Consider the following 23,868-nt stretch of genomic DNA (forward strand, 5'->3'; position numbering starts at 1 on the left):
TTCACATATTGCCATAAATCAAATTGGATTTACCTGCCTTGACCGGCTCAGTATCAATTAGAATTAGCCCCATGATATCATCTGTACAAATAAACTCGTTGGGTCTCCTACCTGCTAATAGTTGCGTCAATGATACAATTCTTACATCATCTTTTAGTATGCTACTTTCCACCCATAGAAGAGAAAGGACGAGCAATATGAGACGGAACAAAATAGCTTCGGTGTTTGTTGAGTAGCCAAAATATCCCAAAAGGCATTGATTCTGCAGGTTTCTTTCATTGAGAAGGATGTGAGCATCAGCAACTTGACCTTGAAGATTGACTCCGGGAATACGACGAGGATAATACCTGCATCACACATCAATTAGATATCATGGAATGGGATTTCATGTGAGTTTTGCATGAAGGATCTATATTCCCAGGAGTTGCAAGCTATACAATTTTCAGCCATGGAAACATCAGGTTGCAACTGCATCCACACCAGACCATCGGTAATTAGGTGTGGCACAACAATAGACCATCAGTAGCTGAAAATTAAAGCTCAGAGCCCCATACGACTATATGTAAAAGACCCAGCCCCATATTTGAAGTAGCATAGTGCAGTTATAAAGAAAATGATCAAAATCCATATGATCATACTAACTATAATTGTTCAAGAACACTTAGTCACTATGATTTCCTATTATTGGCATGCCAGTTGCGAACTATGAGCAGCGCTTACACCCCATGCCAGAGCAACGTTATCATAAGAATCCTAAAGCTTCCATCTCCAGTTCTTCAAGGGAACCAATATATCCATTTATTATCACCCTAGTATATTATCTAGTTCTTAAATTTTAGTTCATAATTCTAACACCCCCTCCCCCCCTTTCCAAAAGAGCTTTCATTAAGCATTTTGAGTTTTGTACTATGAAACTGCCTTAGTGTTGTCTGCAGACACTACCTGATACATCTTGGGCCCCTTCTTAAGCAAGTATCCAACACTGTTTAAGTTATCCACAAAGGTGTCGATGTCCGGAACTCTCAGGCCAATCCTATCTGCCAAACTATATATTTCCTGATACATAAGCATAAAATGTAAGAAAGTGACAGACAGAATCTCAAGGAGGGGAGTAAAATCTCAAGGGAAAAAAAAGTGACGTGAAGTAATACAGAAATGCTGCTTACAGAGATTGAAAAACAATCCTTTTGCGCCAATTCTGAATGTTTATTGAGTGCACTTAGAAATCGTTTTGCCTCTTTCTGTTGACTCATTCCACCACTCCTACCAAAGTCCACAATACCATGTTCGTCTACATATTTATCATACAAGGACTCTTTCATTATCTCAACTACATCCTGGAAAAACATAAGAAACTGTGTAAGTCAACAGACGTTATTAACCAGAAGTGCCATATAGTCCACTCTGAAACCCATAAATGGTTACCGCAAGACAGAGCAGTAGCTCATCCAAAGACTGAAGTAACAGTCAAATATAAATGGAGATGCCATGACAAAGACCTAGCTATATGCCTAAATTATTGTTGATAATTCACAATGTGAGCTACTAATGGCCAGTATAGACTGTAATGGCCCAACTGTAACATCACATTTCCCAAAATCAGTAACTATGCTAGAAGCACTCACCAGAGCATCCTGAACTGTTATCTCAGCTCTTAGATCCACCCGCGCTCGAGCTTGTGCTAATCTAACTAGACTTTCCAACTGTCGCGCTGTTATTGGTGTACCATCAGCTGAATTATTATGATCTCTCAATTGTAAGTAAAACTTTTGTAGTATTTCAGCTGCAGGTTTTGTCATCCTATATATATACAATAAGAAGTATACAAATAAGCAAGTTATTACAGCAAAGAATATCCTCTAGAAGAGGTTAATTGCTGATTTTACAAGGCACACGTCGAGTCACCTTGGGAAGATAAAAGTCCTTGCATAAGCAATATACTTCCGCAGAAGCAGACCATGCAAGGGAGTAAATTCTCTATCCTTCTGTGGATCAAGTCTCAACTTTGAAGCCAAGGAATCACGTTTTACTCCGATATTCAAGTTGGTACCAACTTGCAAGGCTGCATATTTATCTAAATGTTAAGTTAATGTTTTATGTAGGACTTTATTTGTAATTTGTGTGCAAATAGAAAGACAACCTCTGCAGAGTTTCTTTGGCGCCGGTGAAGACTCCCCATATCCTGCATGTAGCTGCATAAGACACCAATGTCGTGTGAGACGATAAGATAGACAGCCACAATACAATAAATTCTGATGCATGTCCAAATCCTGCTGTGGTATTCATAACATGCAAAGCAGAAGATTCAGTGCTTGACTAATCCTCCAGTTCATAAGGTGACAGAACGACCTGATTGGTTAACCTCAAGTATGCAGAATATCACTTCATGGGGGAGTTGGGAACTTGTCTAGAGACAACTTATAATCCTTCACAATTTCCCATAGGGAAGATATGCAAATTTCTGATGCACCTGGGCTCGCTTTAAAATAAATAAATAAATAAATTTGGGGAGGGATAGAGGCACTCCCAAGCCACTCCCAAAACGTACAAAGCCATATCTCATCCTACAAGTTAAATTAAGGGCTGATATTTGGTAGATATGATCTCCCCACCATGAATAACATACCCATCAAATTTCGGCTCATTCAAATATGTCTAACCTAATTAAACGTTATTATGAAATCAGAAAATTCTGGACCGTTAGATAAATGTTCAAAATTGAACACTAGTTTTCACAAAGGTTAGACATATCCAAATAGGATGAAATTTTGTGGGCATGCTATCCATTGTGAGAAGATCGTATCCACAAAAAATGGGGTCTTAATTCAATTAGTAAGTCGATGGAGTGGCTTGGGAGTGGCTCTATCCCTCCCTATATATATATATATATATATATCCCCATATATGTATATAGCATAGCATGAATCACGTTTCTAATCCTCAAAATACATATCATCTGTATTCATATAGCACTAGCTTTCGAACCCATCTTACGAACGGGTGCCCTTAATATTATTCTAAAAAAATATTAGCAACTATGCATATATGCATAGTTGCTAATATTTTTTTAGAATAATTTAACTATACATATATGCATAGTTGTTAATATTTTTTTAGAATAATTTAATATAAGGGCACCCGTTCGTAGAACGGGTTCGAAAGATAGTTAGTTAGCTATGAGATATGAAAATTATATTAATCACTCATTCAAATTTCTTGCACCACTCTTTATAAAAAGGAAGCACCATACCTTGATAAAACCTATCGACTTCTTTTTGTTGTTAGGTTTAATAATAGAAGTTTCATTGAAGTTTTGTGAGAATGGCAAATGTGGCGAAAATAATATTGAAGCTACTTGAAGAGCAAGACATTTCCAATCATAATAAAAGAATTATGATAAACACTACTTATAATACAAAACTATATTTGTCGAGACATTCCCCTTTTAGGGTTATTAGTTCAATACATATGCATTAAGTTTCTGATTTTCCATTAATTATTCTTTACGGTTAGTTCAATGTAGTACGTTCCATCCAGTTTTCAATTTCTCATTAATTATTTTTTGAGGTTAGTTCAATGCAATAATTGCATCAAGTTTCCGATTTCCCGTTAATTATTATTTGAGGTTAGTTCAGTGCAATTGCATCCACTTTATGATTTCTCATTTGTTATTCATTAAGGTTAATTCAGTACAGTTGCATCCAGTTTTTGATGTTTCGTTAATTAGTCTTTTAGATTAGTTCATTGCATTTGCATCCAGGTTCTAATCTCCTATTAATTACTCTTTGAGGTTAGTTCAATACATCTGCAACCAATTTCTGATTTCCCGTTAATTATTTTTCTAGGTTAGTTTGATAGTTTACAATTTCTAGTTATTTATACTTTGAGGTCAAGGTGTGATACGCTTACATCCTGGCCCGATTTCCACTTAACTATTCTTTAATGTTATTTTAATGCATTTGCATCCAATTTCTGATTTCCCGTTAGTTAATCTTTGATTTTAGTTTAATGCAGTTGCATCCAGTTTCTGATTTTAAGTTAATTATTCTTTGAGGTTAGTTCAATACAGTTGCATCAAATTTCCGTTTTTATGTTAATTGTTATTTGAGGTTAATTCAATATTTTTGCATCAAGTTTTCGATTTTCTATTAATTATTTTTTGAGGTTAGTTCATTTTTTTAGGTTAGTTCAATGCAGTTACATCAAATTTATAATTTCCAGTTAATTATTCATTTAGGTTAGTTCAGTGCAGTTTCATCCATTTTTCAATGTTTCGTTACTTAGTCTTTGAGATTAGTTCATTGCATTTGCATCCAATTTTTAATTTCCCGTTAATAACTCTTTAAAGTTAGTTCAATATATCTGCATCTAGTTTATGATTATTTATATTTTGAGGTTAGTTCGCTGCAATTACATCCGATTCTTTGAAGTTATTTCAATGCATTTGTATTTAGTTTCTGATTTCCCACCAATTATTCTATGGGGTTAGTTCAATGCAGTTACATTCGGTTTTTGATTTTTTGTTAATTATTTTTTGAGTTTAGTTCAATGCATTTGCATCCAGTTTTCCATTAGTTATTATTTGAGGTTTATTTGATGTATTTGCATACTATTTCCAATTTCCCGTTAAATATTTTTCAAGGATTTACATCCAATTTCTAATTTTCCGTTATCTGACGTTAGTTTAATGCAATTGCATCCAGTTTCCGATTTTTAGTTAATTACTTTTTGAGTTTAGTTTATTGCATTTGCATAAAGTTTCAAATTTTCCGTTAATTACTCTTTGAGCTCAGTTATGTATTTGAATCCAGTTTCTGATTTTCTTTTAATTATCCAATGTAGTCTGTAATACCAACTTTTACTGATCCATCTGTAGTGTCATTGCAAACATGACATAAAAATTAAATTATGTTTGATTTACTATGTGGGATCATCGAAGATTATCCAGTTCCCGATTTCCCATCGATTATTCTTTAAATTATATGCATGACTCACTATGTGGAATCTTCAAAGATTATCTACGAATGGGTGTTGTTATATTAATTATTCTGAAAAATATTTGCAAATATACAAAACTATTATATATTAATATTATATTGATCACTCATCCAAATTTCTTATAATGTGAAAACCTCACTCTCCATTAAAAAAAAACTCACTTTTGATAAAACCCTTCAATTCAACTTCATTTTGTTGTTTAATAATAGAAATTTGATTGAAGTTTTGTGAGATTGTCTAATAAGGCGAAGTTCATATATATTGAAGCTACTTGAATAGCAATGGTGTTCTCAATCATATGGAAAGAGATAAGATAAACACCATTTTAAATACAAAACTATACTTATCGAGACATTCCCACAACATATAACCCAACTATGTTTTGAGGTTAGTTCAATGCATTTGCATCCAGTTTCTGATTTTTCGTTATTTATATTTTGAGGCTAGTTCAATGCAAGTGCATCCAATTTCTGATTCTTGTTATTTAGTTATTGAGGTTAGTTCAATAGCATCCAGTTTTCAATTTCCTGTTAATTATTTCTTTGAAGTCAGTTCAATACATTTGTATCCAGTTTCTGATTTTCCGTTAATTATTATGTGAGATTAGTTTAATGCATTTGCATCCAGGTTTCCAGTTTCCGATTTCCGATTTCTTGTTTATTATTTGATAAGGTTGCATTTACATCTAGTTTCCGATTTCATGTTAACTATTGTATGAAGTTAGTTCAATGAATTTGCATCCAGTTTCCGATTTTTCATTAATTATTCTTGAGATTAGTTCAATGTATTTGCATCCAGTTTATTTTTTGAGATTAGTTTAGTGCAGTTGCATCCGATTTTCCGATTAATCTTAATTATTCTTTAAGATTAGTTATACGCATTTGCATCATGTTTCCAATTTACAATTAATTTTTTTTTAGGTTAGTTCAATGGAGTTGCATCTAATTTCCGATTTTCCATTAATTAAATCTTTAAGGGTAATTCAATGTATTTGCATCCAATTTCCGATTTTCCGACAATTATTTTTTATGTTAGTTTGATGTATTTGCATCCAAATTTTGATTTCCCGATAATTATTTTTTAAGGTTAATTTAAGAGTGTTTCTACAGCAACACACATTTTGAACCGAATTTGTGAACACAATGACGTGGCAAGCAGAGAGACCTTGATTTGCAGTACTTCTTTGAGAAATACACACGCACCCCCTGCCTGATGAGTGCCACGTCAGTGTGTTCACAAATTCGGTTCAAAAAATTCGGTTGCTATAGAATTTTGGTTAATTTAATGCAGTTGTATCCATATTCCAATTTTCTATTAATTACTTTTTAAGATTAGTTTAATACTTGTATTTGCATCAAGTTTTTGATTTCACGTTAAATATTATTTGAGGTTTAGTTCGATGTATTTGTATCCAGTTTTCGGTTCCCCATTAATTGTTTTTTGATGTTATTTTCATTCAGTATTATATATATTTTAAAATATTTGTCATTATTGGTTTGCCGTTATTTTTTTTTCATTTTCTATTATATATTTTGTGATGTTATTTTTTGTATAATTTAATTTTTCACATGTAATTTGTTTTGATTTGGTATATAATTTATTTAAATCCAATGTTCACTTTAACTTAATCTTGTTATTCCGCCGAATATAAAACATTATAGAGTTGAAAAATTATATTATAATGTTGAAAAATTATAAATTCATAAATTTAATTGGAATATGTCATAATTATTGTGGCCAGAATTGTGATTTTTGGAATCCTTAACTATGAATAAATGTCTAAATCCCACAGTGGATGACACATCAAATCAAAAGGCTTTTAGGAAAATCGTTTTCGATAGAAACTATTGTTTTTAGCAATTTAATTGTTTGTCTCATATTTTTTTTTTCGTAATTAGCTATATTGTTTAGGAAAAATTGGAGACTCTGTGAAACTCTAGATGAGATTTTTTTTTTTTCGTATTTAGCTATAGTGTTTAGGAAAAGTTAGAGACTCTGGGAAACTTTAAATGGGATTGTTTCCTTATTTATATCATACCTTTTTTATAATTAGTAATAAAGTTAAGAAAAAACTGGAGTCTCTCCGAGTGCTCAAAAAAATAGATTGGTGAGGGTATAACTATAATATATATCTAAGGAATTGGAATATGTTGTAATTATTGTGGTCAAAATTGTGATTTTTGGAATCCTTAACTATGAATAAATGTCTACATCCCACAGTGGATGACGCATCAAATCGAAAGGGTTTTAGGAAAAGGAAACTATTGTTTTTAGCAATTTAGTTTTTTGTCTCATTTTTTTCCCCTTAATTAGCTATATTGTTTAGGAAAAGCTAAACTATTTGTTTTTTCAGAAAATAGTGTTTAGAAATTAACTATGAATAAATGTCTACATCCCACAAAATGATGAATCAAATCGAAAGGGTTTTAGGAAAAAGAAACTATTGTTTTTAGCAATTTAGTTTTTTGTCTAATTTTTTTCCCCTTAATTAGCTATATTGTTTAGGAAAAGTTAGAGACTCCGTGAAACTCTAGATGAGGTTGTTTTTTCGTAATTAGCTATAGTGTTTAGGAAAAGTTAGAGACTATGTGAAACTCTTGGGATTGTTTCCTTATTTATATCCTACTTTTTTATAATTAATAATAGAGTTTAGAAAAAAGTGGAGTCTTTGCCAAAAAATAGATCGGTGAAGATATAACTATAATATATATCTAAGGATAAAGATAAATATTTGTTTCCTATTTTATCTCCTACTTTTTCTTAATTAGTCATGACACGTGGACACCCTAGAAACGCTTCCTCAATTGAAGAGGATAGAGCTATAATATATATATAAAGATGATGAGAAGCTAGTAGATATGGTCACATACGGACATAATATGCTCAGATAACCGCTTATCCAACGCTTCATCTGGTCTGTCCAGCAAAATGAATACCAAATCAAATCGCGAGAGGAGAGCAGCACTCATTTTTAAATTCTCGTTGACGGTTTTTGCACGGCTGAAATAGAATTTGAAATATTACTTGTTAGGCCAATAATACACAATGCAGCAGTAAAAACACATTATTTTTTCAACAAACTATATTCAGGCAAGAAGCCGCAAAAGTTCTACCCAGCAATAAAAAAAAAAAAAAAAGCAAAAGTTCTACCACTTCCTAGATGAAAGTAATACAGGAGAAGGTATATAGTTTGTTCTTATACATGCCAATAACAATGAAGTTTTAAAGAAATAATCCCTGATTGAATAGGAAAGTTGTCCTGGGAAGAAAAGTAAAAAAAAAAAAAGTCTCACCAAATGCAGCTATAATGATGTATCCTGTTGGCGGAAGCTTCAACAATGGATTAACATCAATAAGATTTAATAAAACAAACACCTAAATCTAGGGTTTAAACCTTCAAACATGAAGAACAATTCACAAAGAATTAATAATCAATAATAACCATCCTAACAATGAAGGCCTAGATGCCTTTATATTAAAAAACAACTACTAAACCTAATTGGAAACCAAATAGAAAACCATCTTATTCTTATTCCTAATTGAATCAGGAAACCAAATAATATATAAACTACTAATTAATTATTTATTCCATGCTCATGCATCAATCTCCCTGGCTTGAAAGAAACTCGTCCCCGAGTCTGATTTCATAAACACGCTCCAAAAAGTCAGCATAAATCACGTACATCACCATCACCCTCCCGCAGTTTAAAGGAATTCGACCTCGAATTTTGCCCAAATAATGGCTCACAAAAGAAATCATGAACCACAATACTAATAATACTCCATTCTGAAACAGTGAAACGTCCTTCGAGAAGAAATTGGGAGCCGCAGCTCACTAACTATGTGCTCAAAAACATTGTTGTGCTGAGTAAAACCCTTTTCAAAGTTGCAAAGGAAGGGATCGATATAATCACTATGTGCGCGCTTCACATGACTGATAATTATTGTGCGTGGCATTAATACTAATCCACCAATTGGAGGAAGCAAATTGGACAGACCAGAATGTATTGAACCACTGCCTAATAGTGACTCATGTGGTACTGAAAGCCGAAAATCAGAAGTCTTCCCTGCACCAAATCAAATAATTGACATTCCTTATAACCCATTCCAAAATAGTTTGTGTATACGCCCTTGGACTTGCTGGTTAAAAGGCCACAGTGGGAAGTCCGATTTAGCACGAACACTTAGAATGTGAAAAAGTCGTCGTCTTCCTTTACCACGAACTTGCGGAAGTTGGGTTAGATTTTCACGCGCCCAAGAATCGAAGCAACCATGTTGCAACTGAAATTGAAACACACAAGTAGCAAACAACCTTGATTGCTCAGCACTAACAAGCAACAAAACAAGGTTCTTTGTCGCACTAACAAAAACCAAAACTGTTAAAATATTTGCGTTCTCTTTCTTTGTCGATGTTACTAAAGGAGTTATAGAAGGTATGCGAATAGGAGGGGTAAGCTTGGTGCCCTCTCCTTTTGTCTTCTCAAAAATTTGTGTTTCCTACTTCTGATTTTGGTGTTCTGTTTGTTCATCACCAATTCGCACAACACATGCATCTCTCTTTTGGTACCCCGCATATCTTTTTTCTAAAGTGGTTTTGACTTGAATTGGTGCTGGTGGATCAATGGCCAAGGTTTCCACCTCCCCTACAGCAGTAACATAGTCTGAAATTGTCACTTTTTTAGCATGGGTGTTCTCTAATTCGAAAGCAATAGGACTGGTAGCTGGTGTGCTGTAAAAACCGGAATTTGGAAGAGAAGAAGTATAAGAGAGACCAATTGATGAAGCAGTAGTTGGGACATTGTCACCAATTGAAATTGTCTTCTTTTGTGGCTCTTCTTTGCGCTGTTTTTCTGGTTTAATATACTCTATTGCAATACCATGTTGACGTTCCTTGATATGAACAGTAACACGTTGGGGTAGTGGGGCATTGGTTACCCGAACTGGATGAACAGATTCTTCATGAATCTGGTCTGCAAGACGTCTTTGTTCATGCTCACGAAAGTGGCTGTGGATTTCTCGACTTTGTCGTCGATAATCTCCAAGAACAGGGTGGTGTTGGTTGTGGTAACGTGTAACACTGCCATGGCTTCTATGTGCATCACGATGCTTCTTGTGGGGGATATGATTTGTCACCGGTGGTTGGGGATCAAAACAGGATAACAACTCATTAATGAGATGTTGTTGGGATGGGTAGTATGTCTCGGGATCAGCATACTTACTTTGGTGAGAATATCCCTCATTGGAATACTCATCTTCATCGGAATCAATAAAAGACTCCTCTTCATTGTAATAGTAGGATTCATTACGAAAATACGATATTCGCGGCTCAAAATTTTGGCGGCGGCAATTGGGAGTTGGGGAACAAAATCTAGAGGGAGGTTCATACCTTCTTGAAGGTGGAAATCTCGCACGGCGGCTGTGATCTAAATCACAATCTCTCCAAGTATGAGGATCGGTATGGTACTTCGATCTATGGGGACTTCGTGGCGGCGGTGACTCTCTTCTACCTCTTCTTCGATAATCCATCACAATATCTCCCAAGAAATTAATGACTCTGATACCAATTTGATGTATCATGTTGGCGGAAGCTTCAACAATGGATGAATATCAATAAGATTTAATAAAACAAATACCTAAATCTAGGGTTTAAACCTTCAAATATGAAGAACAATTCACAAATAATTAATAATCAATAATAACCATCCTAACAATGAAGGCCTAGATGCCTTTATATAAGAAAACAACTACTAAACCTAATTGGAAACCAAATAGGAAACCATCTTATTCTTATTCCTAATTGAATTAGGAAACCAAATAATATATAAACTACTAATTAATTATTTATTCCATGCTCATGCATCATATAATCTAACAATGATAGTCCACCGACAAATATAAGTAACTCACAGATCAGTACAAAATAAAATAGAATAGCTAGTGTGGAGAAATACTTGTAATGACCCCCAACAGGATTAGCTGCTGCTAAAACAGAAGTCCGTGCTGATAAACTAGCTACCAGTCCAGCTTTTGCAACAGAAACACACTGCTGCTCCATGGCTTCGAGAAGAGCCTAAGGTAGGTTTCCATTAGTTAAAGACCCCGTTCAAAAATCTTTCAACATAAAATCTTGACAATCATGGCTTTCTAAGACTTCCAACTCAAGAAAAGAATATATTCGAATCTTGACCAACCAACGGATAAAAAACTACCAGCTGAATCAGATAGGTAAACAATGTTTTCTTCTTCATTTTTTAATTTATTTGAATTTTTAGGACAAGTTTAAGAAACATAGCATATAAATGTTTTTAATTTGTTTGAATTTTCTGGGCAAGTTTAAGAAATACAGCAAATAAATTTGAAAGTTAGACTGATCTGGTCTGGGATCAAAATACTACAAATGTACCAAAATTAACTATGCCAACTCCAAGTCTGAATAGGTTTTTCTGGTAAACACTAATTACAAAGAAAATAACCTGTTCAACTTAAAACCTTTTATCTACCAACCCAGAACTAATTGAGAGATGACTCGGTGCATTCAGTCGGTTACCAAAAATGGGGTTGTCAACTCTATCCTAAATCTCAATTCTTTCAATCATGGCTGGTATTGAATATAAAGAAACCTGATGTTCTGCTGACATTTTATCGAACTCATCAATGCAGCACAATCCACGATCCGCAAGTACCATAGCACCTGTAGAGGGATCACATTTAGCTTTGATGAAAAATATTAGCACCTGTCTTTTTATATGAAGCTTTGAAGAGACTGCACACTCTAAAACCAGTTAAAGTTTTTATAAAACTCCCCACAGTCAATATATAACTAAAACCTCGGAACAAGATCCCCCAACTAATGTGTAATAACGCTGAAATAAACAATCAGGATATGTAAGTAAAATTTTGAATCTCCCACTTTCATACGTTTGATCAAACTCAGGAGGCTCTGAGGGCCCACAATAGATCCTTACTGCCTTTTGCCTCCAATAAACACTTGGTCTGAGTGAGGCCACTGCAATAAATCGTTTCAATCACATTTGACAGTTCCGATTATCTGATGTATATGCTTAAAAGTTCTCATGAAAATTGTGGCAAATGGGATACTATTTCTGTTCATTGCAGAAATAATGGAGGTAATTCGAACTACATATACTGATTTTGTCCATTGCAGTAACACTGGAGAGTACCATGTTAACACACTCCAAAGAGATCAAACATAAAAGGAAATTAAAAACAATGACAATAGAAACATAAAATACAAAATAAAATTGTTAAGCTTTCCACATACCAGCCTCAAATGCATAGTCTCCGGTCATAGGATCCTTCACAACAGCAACAGTAAGGCCAGCGTTTGTTGTTGCATTGCCACAAATATAGATACCTCTAGGAGAAACAGACGCAGCTGCTTGCAGTAGTTGACTCTTACCCAATCCAGGATCACCTGGCAATGTGACTGCTATGTTAAGTCATATGTATCTTTTTTACCTCCAGATTCTTTAGAATTGCATAAGAATATTGATTTGCAAAGTACAGAAGCATTCAATTAAAAGTGCATCTTTGGAATTACTAGGAGAGTACCAACAACAATGACATGGATGTCTCCTCGAACAGGAACCTTGTTCTGATCCATTGAGTGCTTCCTTACACCTCCAAACAGTGCTAGTGTTATCCCAGCTTTTCAACAAGGAAAAAGGAAATAAGTAACTCAGAACCACCACAGTTGGTCCCAGAAATTGGGGGAGTCATGAAAACAAAAGTGTTATGTGCAACCCACAAAAGTTTTGTAGATATTATGGTTTAATCTGAAAGAGATAATGAATCTACAAGGAGTTGGTCACCTTTAACAAGTTCATGTCCGTATATGGAGGGACAAATAGATTGGAGTATCTGACGGAAGACATCCGAACCATGCTCCTCTGAGAACTTGACGATAAATTCGAGATCCCTTGGAGAAAATGAGTACAAATCAAACAGTTCTGTAGCTCTAGGATCAGCGCTACTGTCTAGTGAATCCTCAGGTCTAGATTGGGACTTGGAGTTTTTCACTGAGACAGCTTCAAGATACAAATAGTATAACCCTTGATTCTTGTTTTTTGACTTCCCTACAAAATTTAAATTTTCGTTAACATATACTTATTGTTGAACTGCTTAAAAGATGAAGTTGTGTAATATTTTGTGACCTAGAATAATACTATGAGACAAAAAAGAGGGAAAAAAGAAGAAGAAGAAAAGAAACAGTTCCATTAAGATACATGTTATTAATGAAAGTACGAAATAGGATGTGCCTATGGAAGCCATGTTTTCAGGGGAAATAAAGATCGGTGTGGACTTATTGATAAGATTAAGGAGCGTGGTCAGTCGTGACTTCGTGAAAAACATTCATGGACACAAGGATCATTCCTTAGAAAGACAAGTAGTTAAAATCTTCTAATAGTTGTAAGTATAGGCATCATACATACTTTATATTCTTAAGGGGCAGCTTTTCAATGATATCAATATGCTTACTATGTATCTGCCTAACCTCCAGCTTGACCACACCAAGAATTCAGTACATCAACCACTATAAGTGTTTCTTTTTAAGTAAATGCAGTTTTCAGGGATCAAGGTCAAAGGCAAAGGCAAAAAAATGTAAGCATGTGGTGTAAAAACATAAATTGATTCCAGAAACAGGATACCCTCACTTTTTCTATAATTTATCTTACATGTTGTCACTACGGAGAGAAAATGATACCTTATATTATGCTAAATTGTCAAGCATAGAGCACCAAATTCTGAAAGAACATTTAATACATTCCGAATATGATTGCATGGTTGTGTAGGAGAGTGTATATACAAGCAAGTACATTTAGTTCATACCTCCTCCAACATCCATATAATTGTTAATCACTTTAATAATTCCAGTAACAGTGACCACATCACCAGGTATGCAAACATCAACAAGATCTTCAGTTAGCTCACACTCCACAGTTCGAGGAACCCTACCTTCTTCATGGTTTTCAGACCTCAGCAGCTCCTGAATTCTGAACAAAGCATTAGCACACTACCAAAAATAAAAGCATCAAATCAAACAACAAATCTCGGAGGTAACTTACCTTATTTTTTGAAAATCTATAGGTCTGGCACTATTTCTAATCGGACAAAATGTTCTACTCTTACAGCCTTGGATAATACAAGTCGTTGGCGGCGAGAATTTCCCATCCGGAAACACACGCGAAATCAAACTCCCACACTTTGCACATGAAAAGTCCATATGTATAACTAATGGTTTAACCGTGCTCACTTTCACAACCGTACCACGAACACACACGAGTTTACCTATATAACAAAACATCACAAAACTTAGAACTATTCCCTTCACCATTATTTACTCTATATAGCATAAATTAGTACAAACATTACCAATATAAGCAGCTTTTAAATTCTTCAACGCAATCATCATCGAATCAGGACAGTTATGTAATCTCACATTAACTTTCCCATCTTCTAGAAACTGAATATTCTCCTGTGACTTCATTAGCATTACCTATATCATCCACATTAAAACAAATTTAATCTTCATTCTAAATAATTAACAAAAAAAAAACAGTGCAATTACAATAATGCACCTTATGAATGGCAACACACATGATTGACAAAGCTTCTTTAGGTTCCTTGTCCAAACTCGCATAAAAATTATTCACTCCACATGTTTTTTGAAAGTGTTGAAAATCAAGTGGCAAACATAAGGCCCCGTCATTCTTCACCTACAAAACAAAACAAAAGGTGTTATTAATGTAAGTAAATAAACAAAACAATAATAAAGTGTGTGAAAGAAATAATATATTAAATGTGTACCTGAGAAATGACAAGTTGTCCAGGTGGAGTTGAGGAGAAGAAATGAGTGAGCTCGTTTATGAGTTTAAGGCGGGAATCTTTGTAACTGAATTCTGTTTGAGGGAAATAGGTGGGCCAGATTTTGGGGATTATATTTATTCTTGTGTAATCTGCTCTTTCTTCTTCTTGTTCAAACATTGTTTTTTTTTTTTTTTTTTCTTGCTTGTTTTATAGTTTTTTAAGTTATCGGAAAATGGCTTGTTTTCGGGATATTGGTTTTTTATAAATATCCACTAATGTTTCAAAGGTATTTGTATATATCAAAAACAAAGGCATATCAAATCCCATCGGCGAGGTCGATTTGTCAAAAAAAAAAAATTGTAATTATTTGTAAATTAGGTGTGATCTGTATTAGGATAAATACTCCAAGTTCAATTAACGTAGTTACAAAGATTGTTTAACCGTCTTTCAAAACAATTGCATACAAATCTCACTTTAACTAGGTTTATGTTAATAATCAAGGTTTAAACTAAAAATTGATCCAGGTAATGTAGGGTTTCTTAAAAGGATACTTAAGAGCAAAATTGTGAAATCGTTTATACCACATATTAAACCAATTAGACCTTAGTTGGATTTTTTATCTAACCAGAAATGTCGTAGTCTTAAATTTTTCGAAATTTGTACTGAATATTGTGAAATTGTTATCAAAATTGAAGACAAAGTAATATGAGCCGGTAATCAAAGAGCAAATGTAGTAGGGTAACAAATAAGGAAGAGAAGAACGAGTGAGTGGAATTGTTTAAATAATCAAATCACTCTTTGTAAATGATTTTGGACAACGTTTTCCCAACATCCCGTCTACCAATATCTTGGGACCAAAAGAGTCCAAAACCAGATATATAAGGGATTGATTCATTACCTTGATTTACTTGAACCGTAATTCAAATCGTAATGCAAGTTTCTATTTCACAAAAACAACTCATGAAGAGCACCTGGTAGACATACAAAGATTTCACTGAACCAAATATGATAAATCGAAATTAATGCATGTACAACCAAAATTATACGGAATAACAGGACCTAGTGTAACATTTATGTACTGGCTAGACGAGTTGATGTTGGCCGACGAATCAGAAGATACACAGAAATGTATACTACAGCAATGCTTATCATTCCAACTTTTAATAAATAGTTCTGCATTGAGCTCAATCCACTCCGTCTTCTCGACCCCAGTGATTTTTTCTTCTTGAATGAGGCATACACATCAACTTCCTCTCTTGTTAACGCTGGCTTTAGCGACTGATTTACAGTTTGAAAATGACGGTCACAGACAACTGTAGCGGATATGTCTTCTCTTAATGCCACCATTCCGGCTTCCCGACATAGACCCTCCAGTTCAGCCCCTGTGAATAGCTCAGTACCTTCTGCTATGCATCTGAGATCCACATCATCTCCTATCTTCATCTTACGTGTATGCACACGCAGTATCTCATGGCGACCTTCTAAATCTGGTGGCGGTACATAAAGCACCTACACATTCAACAAATCAATCAGATTTAGGCAAACTGGACCAAATTGTCGTAAAATCCGTTATCTTATGTCAAGTAGGTCCAAAGGACTCAGATTTCTTTAGTCCAGCTAATAGTATTCTCCGTGGAAGTTAGGTTAGCATATACTGTTTGGCGAACACATTTGTGTAATAAATTTGGGTGTTTTCAAGGTTGTCTTCTTTCATTATGTAAAACGTAAATGGAAAAGCATAGCCCTTCCTCTGTCCACTTTTCTGTTTTTCATTTTCATTTTAAAGAAATATCAAATATCAATGTGAATCAAGTACTGATAGGCAGCATAACAACATAAACTATTAAACCAAACGTTACAATTATTTTCTCAGTTTTGAGCGCCCAATCCAAGTAAACTTCATTACTAAAACTATATAGTTTTGTTATCACCAGGTGAGGGTGGGTTGAAAAAAAATAAAATAAAGTAGAAATGATAAATGCTTCTCTATCAAGTCCAAGAAGCAGCCAAATCCAGCAACTATAGCCATCGTCAAATGCCTCTTTCTTAATCTATGAATTTAATATTATACAATAATAAAAATTCAATTATTAACCTAGTGCTTTCACGTGAAGCCATATCTAATAAAAAGCTCCTTTCCCCGAGTAAAAACAAAGAAAAAACGTTAATATTATCATCTTCCTATGGTTACTTGTTAGTCAAGAGAAAATTTCACATTCATCGCCATGGAAGGATATATAATAAAAAACAGTTCAAGACTAGATTAATATCATTAAAAGTAACTCTTACCAAATCAAAGCGACCAGGTCGCATTAGCGCATCATCAATAGCATGAGGACGATTTGTAGCAGCCAAAACAAGAACACCCTATAAGAAAAAAGTAAATAATATCATATTGCAGAAAGAAAATTGAGGTGACATAGTATTCTTGTGCACATGGTCTCAGCTTACCTTAGCCTGCTCCAAGCCATCCATCTCAGTAAGCAAGGTAGATAGAAGTCTCTCTCCGACAGAAATGTTGCTGCTGGAACTTCCACCTCTGCCAAAAGTAACCCCATTAGATATTCTGTGGTTAAATTAAGCAATTGAACGTGGTTGGCCAAAACATAAGATGCAACAACTTCTAAACCATCTGAAGCCAGAACAAAGATAAAACATGTCAAATTCATCAAACACACTTTATGGGGAGCCTGAGCATATCTCATACTGGTAGTAAGCAAACTGCTTTAGTAGTCATTTCTTTTTAATGATTAGAGAGTGTGAATAGGAAGAATTTAGTGCTCCCTCCAGGAATGGAGCCACATGCTAAAGGATCCCAAATTTTATAAGCAATTTTTTGAACACTTGTGTATTTTACAGACTACGGTGTACTTACTTTGTGCCCCATTGTAAAAACTTTCCTTCTCGGGTAAGATGCTATTTTCAAGATACTTTTACCTTTACACAAACTCTCCCCGGGTAAGATTTCCTTCTTGGCTTATGAATATCTCGTGGGCTTGGCTTTTCCTCCCTCTTCCTCAATTGTCCCTCCATCAGTCCATCAAAACATCAAGCACCAAGTCAAACTGTTTCTCTCTAGTCTCTACTAGGTTAAACATCCTAATGGAAATTGGAATCTGGGTTACTGATAAGGTTCATCCATACATATTTCTAAAGATTCTTGTATTTTTATTTTACTTTTATTATTTTTAAGATGTTTGGTTTTGTTGATTGGATTGGATTATGACTTGAGGATTTGAAAATAGCATCTAGATATGGATTTTGTGGATGAACATAGTAAGCTATAAGATCTTCAATAAATTGACCAGAAGATATAAACTATCCAATTTAAGTTGGTTTTTTATGATATTTTAATTATTTACTTTGGATCTGAGTGACACGAGTAGAATGTATTACTTGAATTCAAGTCAATAGCTTTATACAAAGTGTCTGCACAGAAATGAGTTCACAGATAAGTTTTATCTAATTTGCCAATGTGTTCCACATGAATCAAGAATAATCATGTGAAATTCAGCATTGCTGGAATTAAATATGAGAAGAACCTAGCAAGATATAACTTTAGAATACTTACCGTTTCGAAGCAACTACATCAGCCTCATCGAAGAATATTATACTTGGTGCTGCCAGTCGAGCTCTTTGAAATGTATGACGCAATAAAGCTTCTCCTTCTCCGACATACATTGAATACAACTCTGCACCACTGAGAATATGTATTGCCATTCAAGACATGTATGCAAAATAAAACTATTCAGATCTTCAGGCCGCTATAATATATAGTACAGAAAGACAGGACAACGTATTATACCAAAGATCGATTGTTCTTACGAAGACAGGACAACGTATTTTCAGTCAAGGAATATTAGGCACCAACCAGATAGAAGCTGTGAAGACAGTCTAGCAACTCACGTTGTCTGATCAAATGAACCTAACCAGTAAATGTATAGGATTGAGATAAATCACAACAGTAAACTCATTAACTCATCTGACATGGTGGGTATAACCCTAGTTACTTCAGGTAGTGGCACCACACCCATGGAAACTGCAACAGTGTTCAACTGGTTGACTGCCTTCACAGTATTTCCTATTTTCCTCATCTCATATTTTTATATTTAAATAGATGTGACTGCACAGTGAGGTAAATAAATGAATATAACCTCAAGGAGAACAGAGAAGCTTGAGCGGCATTAGCTGCAGCTTTAGCAAGGGTAGTCTTTGAGCATCCGGGAGGTCCATGTAAGAGAATCCCACGATCTGGCGATACTCCAAGCCTTTTATATGTAGCAGCATACTTAATTGGCCATTCAACAGCTTGCTGGAGCCTCTTCTGTTACTTGCATCCAGACATTGTTAGATGAAAGTAAGCATTTTCTATTTTATTTACAGAAAAAGATCATTATTTGAATAATTCCAACTAACTACTAAGAGAAGACTAACCTTTAAATCATGTAATCCTCCTATATCTTCCCATGACACCTTGGGAATCTCCACAGTAACACCTCTTGTTATGCTTGGACCAACCACAGATCCTGCATGCTTCCAGTCTTCCACTGTTAAGCAGCATATAACACCATCTTTAATCATATCACCAGATCTCCTGGCTGCAGACATTGCAGCCTCCCGACATAAAGCTTCTAGATCAGCCCCAACATATCCATTGCAAGATGCAGCTATAGCTTGTAGGTTGACATGGGGATCCAAAGGAAGCTTCTTTGAATAGAGCTGAACCAATTCAAATGCAAATAGGAACTACAGTTTAGAAAAGAAAGTACCATCCAGACACAACTAATTCCCACTGGCCAATGATTCAAAATCTTAAGTATTATTGACAAATTCTTAAGTAGCTCCTACATATCATTTAATATCTAAAAAGTTTTCCCAGGCCCACCCATCTTTTTATCTCTTTATGGAAGGCAGATACCTACCATGAGGATTTGTAAGCGCTCTTCTTCATTAGGTGTTGAAACTTCTACTTCCCGATCAAAACGCCCAGGTCTCCGTAAAGCTGGATCAATTGTATCCTTTCTTGATACCCACAGATCAAGCAAAAATTACTAGTCAGAGAGATAGTTTAACAAAATTAAAAATAAGGTATATGAAAAACGGAAGAAATTCCAGTTGGGAAGTCAAAAAGAGGAATTTATAAAGAAAAAACATATTTTATCACAAAAAAATATGAGTATTTAGTCCCACATCTTAGTTATTTTGGAGATAAATTTAATATAACACATTCTTAACTAATAACATTCCCATGGCCCCCCCCACCTTGTTCTTTGTTGCTAAGTAGTTAACTAGGAATTGAATTGTATTACTGTCAAAAAGATTTGCAATTTGGTGTTAGCAGTTTGGAACAGATTGAACTACTTTACAAGCTCAGCACAGTCTGTGATAAATCATATCAGGAACCTCGCATTTACAAAAAAGCACAGGGGTTTTCCTTCACACAAATAGCTGTTGTTACTGGAAAAATTTCCTGCCATGTGAGTGGAAATTCACTTCTCCATGTACTGGCAAAAGATTCACGTTTTTGACAAATAGATAATGATATTAAGCATGTAAATGGCCCAATGCTTGAACTGTTATGTTAAATGCCCAAGTTTCATTCTACGGTATTTAATTCTTTATACCAGTTTATATGGATATCAGGGGCCATACGAGGCCTTTGCTTGGTAAAGGAAATATAATGGCATAAGCTTATAAGTTGTATATTGGTTCTCATCTTTAGAAATAAGCTCGGTAACAGGCCTATAAGTATTAGTCATAATCTTAATGTCAAGCATCACTTGAGCAACCAATTTTGGGTAAATAATAAGAAAATTTCATTCTAACGAAGTTAAGAAGTCATTTCAGGTTTCATAATTACATAATATCAATCCTCACTCATGAATACGAAAAATGAAGGAATTATAATATTCTATTGATGACCGAGACACTCTGATACTACTCCTTACCGAACCCTGACAGAACTACATGAAACCTAAGCAGGACATCTAATTAAGCAAAGTAAACAACGAATTAAAAGAGCCATGTTTAGTTTTTTGTGTTAAACAACTAATAGCTATGTTCAATCTGTCACCTTTAGAAAGGAGTTGTCCAAGCACTGGTCCTACCCGCCTGTCAATGAAGGTATATTTGATTAACCCATGGGTAGAGCTCACCCTTAAAAACCAGTTCACAATTAGAAGTTATCCAAGTCTGTATACACAACACACCCCAAAATATTCCCATGAAATGTGGGACTACTCCCCCTTACCGCCAGGGCTGGAGGCAGTCCCATCCCCTCACACATGGCTAAATATACAAACATGACCCATCCCTGTGTTACAAACTTACAACCACAGTGATACCAAGATAAATCCATGAGTTGAGCTCATCCATGAAATCCTTTTTACAAGGAGGGTGCCCAAGTTTAGGTAGACAGCACAAACTACAACAACACAAGGTACCCAGGAGATGTGGGACTATCAACCATATTGATATATATGTTCAAGTTGGGTCTTACAAAAACAATCTCTAGCATTTCTCACAGAAGAGGCCTAAAGAATTAAAACTCATTCTTTGACTGTACAAGATTAACCACCATTTAGTTCATAGTTTCTTCAAATACCTAGTTTCTAATGTATGTAAGCGTTGCTACAGAAGTCAAATAATACAATTTCTATTTCACATATGCTTCTTTAAGAACAAGTGCTTATTATTAGACGAGGCCTTAAAAGCATATATGGAAACAATTTCAGATCAAATATCAAATGAAATGCCATTATTATGAGTATGATTCAATATCGTCACAAAACGCTAATAAGTATCTTTGTCAAACTCAACCATTAAATTTTCAATTGGCATAAGCTTTTCACACAATCACCTCTACTAACGTATGAAAATGAACATGAGTCAAAAACCTCAATGGCTAAAACAACAACTCCAGCATAACATAAAACTGGTAGGAAAAGAGATGAGATACTTTTAAATTTTAAGGGCAGCAGTAAATGCCATTCACTTGGGTTCTTTAAACATAAAAAGTACTAAAGTACCTGTTTGTTGAGGCCACAACAATGACATGGTTATGAGACATTGACGAGGGTTTGTTGGCATCCATCAACATAAATAGCTGAGAAGCTACGCGAATGTCTTGCTCTCTCCTGCACCAAATGAACAAATACATTTTTTATTATACATATCATATAGTCAACACATCTTCATGTGATTCCAATAACTATGTGCTTGTCCCCCACCCTAGCCTCCCAGGAGGCCACAAACAAGGATCATTCTTTTTGGAGACAGAATTTGGTTACCATATTTATTGTGAATGAGTGCATGAGAACAAAAGAAAGAGGGGCAGTTTTGGATTATTTGCAAGAGATAGGATTAAAGCTTACTACCATATGATTAGAAGCATGGACATTGAGATATGATTGGAACTGCAGGAGCAAAACTTAGAAACATCTGATGCCTAACTTTCATCCTGAGGGTATATGTTTCTCTAAATGAAAAAGAAGAGTCTTATATAAAGTTCCCTTCTGATTCTTTCTATCAACCCTTCTGATTCTTCCTATTCTTTCCAAGCTTTTAAACGGTGCATTGCACTGAAGCTTATATGAGAATTTATGGAATAACTTTCATGTAATCCCCAGCAACCACCAAGCATAGTGGGAGAGGATGTGCTAACTAGGGTATGACTACATGATTCCTGACCATTGATAGGAGTACAGGACTTGATGATTAATAAGGAGCTTTGCCGTGTTCTTGCGGAAAACAAATAATCTAAACATATACGACTTTCCTTTTTACATTTTCCATTGCCCATTCTAACATGGCAAAACTTACTTGTTAGAATATTATCATTATAAACATTGACCTTCTAACTGTACGTTCAAGATGTAAGTTCACGACACCGATAATCACGATTAAACACATGGACATCATGAATATCCCCCAATTAATCATGCACAAACTGGTTTCTTCAGCATGGACATGTAATTCAAATATAGAATCTCTTCAAAATTTAAAAAACATACCGAGAATCACGACGAGGACAAAGTGCATCAATTTCGTCAATGAAAATAACCGACGGCTTGCCACTAGACGCATGAGAAGCTGCATCCTTAAAAGCCTCTCGCAAAATTTTCTCACTCTCCCCCGCATGTGCTCGATGAACAGAATGTGGACTGCATAAAATACGCACCAAAATCCATAAACATTTCACAACAGTTTACTAAATCCAATGCATCAAAATTACACAAAATTGACAATTCAAGTACCTAATGACAGTCAAATGGGCTCCGGATTCTCGAACAATTGCACGTACCAAACTTGTCTAAAAATGAAATAAAACTCAACAATTGAGTATTTCAGTTTGCTAAATTCTAAAAAACAACTAAAGGAAAGCTGAAAACTATTTACCTTTCCAGTCCCTGGAGGACCATAAAGCAATAATCCTCTGGGCCACTACAAAACCCAAAAATATTAAATTTTGACGACTGGGAGCTTCTCCAAATACATCAAACAAATCATTTCACCAAAAAAAAAGGAAAAAAAGCCACTTACTTTGAGACCTAGTTTTTGAGCTTCTCTGGGGTACAAAATGGGAAAAGTAATGACTTCTCTAAGAGCTTCAAGAGCTTCTGAGTTACCAGCAATAGCTTCTTCTGCTCTCCATTCATTTTTACTACTAGTAATCCCACTAGAACAACTGCTGCTACTACTACTTTGTTCCATTGAAATGGGTTCTGCTTTTTTCTTAAAAATTATTTTTGGCTTATTGCAAAAACTGGTATACCCTTAAACCCTAATAAAGAAATATCAAAAACCCTAAACAGTAATATTAGGAGAAAGTTTAATGTTTACTACATGTTTAAGTGTTCAAATGAGCCGCTCGAGCTTGAATTTGAGGCTTACTCAAGTTTTTAATGGGCCTTTTAAAAGCCCATGGTGAAGTTTGGGCCGAGCTGATCTTTGTGATCCTCGTTATTTGGTACTACTAGAATTGGAGGAAAATGTGTATTTATTGAAGTAGAATTTCATATGCAGTACAATAACTCGTTACAA

The 23,868-nt window shown here is 34.9% G+C and overlaps 2 protein-coding genes across 3 annotated transcripts; both read right to left on the bottom strand.

The window, feature by feature from the left end:
* Nucleotides 1-8: 8 nt before the first annotated feature.
* On the bottom strand, nucleotides 9-15,028 carry MCM8 (minichromosome maintenance 8). 2 transcript variants are annotated; one of them, XM_086572843.1, is made up of 17 exons: nucleotides 14,827-15,028; nucleotides 14,598-14,735; nucleotides 14,392-14,515; nucleotides 14,085-14,307; nucleotides 13,975-14,012; nucleotides 12,831-13,094; nucleotides 12,571-12,666; nucleotides 12,281-12,433; nucleotides 11,619-11,689; nucleotides 10,950-11,068; nucleotides 7,869-7,998; nucleotides 2,141-2,192; nucleotides 1,906-2,062; nucleotides 1,626-1,800; nucleotides 1,167-1,337; nucleotides 943-1,056; nucleotides 9-347 (listed from the first exon to the last, which is right to left on the bottom strand). In XM_086572843.1, exons 1-17 carry the CDS (start codon nucleotides 15,001-15,003, stop codon nucleotides 297-299), a joined length of 2,253 nt encoding a protein of 750 aa, XP_086428969.1. In that variant the 5' UTR covers nucleotides 15,004-15,028; the 3' UTR covers nucleotides 9-296. The 2 variants fall into 2 exon arrangements, with proteins under 2 accessions (XP_086428969.1, XP_086428968.1); XM_086572842.1 differs by having other exon boundaries at nucleotides 13,849-14,012.
* A 787-nt stretch (nucleotides 15,029-15,815) lies between these two features.
* CDC48B (cell division cycle 48B) lies at nucleotides 15,816-23,673 on the bottom strand. Its single transcript, XM_086572846.1, has 12 exons — nucleotides 23,368-23,673; nucleotides 23,224-23,268; nucleotides 23,082-23,137; nucleotides 22,839-22,988; nucleotides 21,855-21,962; nucleotides 19,749-19,848; nucleotides 19,261-19,545; nucleotides 18,981-19,150; nucleotides 18,398-18,526; nucleotides 17,278-17,365; nucleotides 17,116-17,193; nucleotides 15,816-16,335 (listed from the first exon to the last, which is right to left on the bottom strand). The coding sequence occupies exons 1-12, from the start codon at nucleotides 23,536-23,538 to the stop codon at nucleotides 15,898-15,900; spliced, it is 1,818 nt and encodes a 605-aa protein (XP_086428972.1). The 5' UTR covers nucleotides 23,539-23,673; the 3' UTR covers nucleotides 15,816-15,897.
* Between the last annotated feature and the right edge of the window lie 195 nt (nucleotides 23,674-23,868).

This window comes from Coptis chinensis, chromosome 7, assembly GCF_015680905.1.
Source record: "Coptis chinensis isolate HL-2020 chromosome 7, ASM1568090v1, whole genome shotgun sequence".
Classification (NCBI taxonomy): domain Eukaryota; kingdom Viridiplantae; phylum Streptophyta; class Magnoliopsida; order Ranunculales; family Ranunculaceae; genus Coptis; species Coptis chinensis.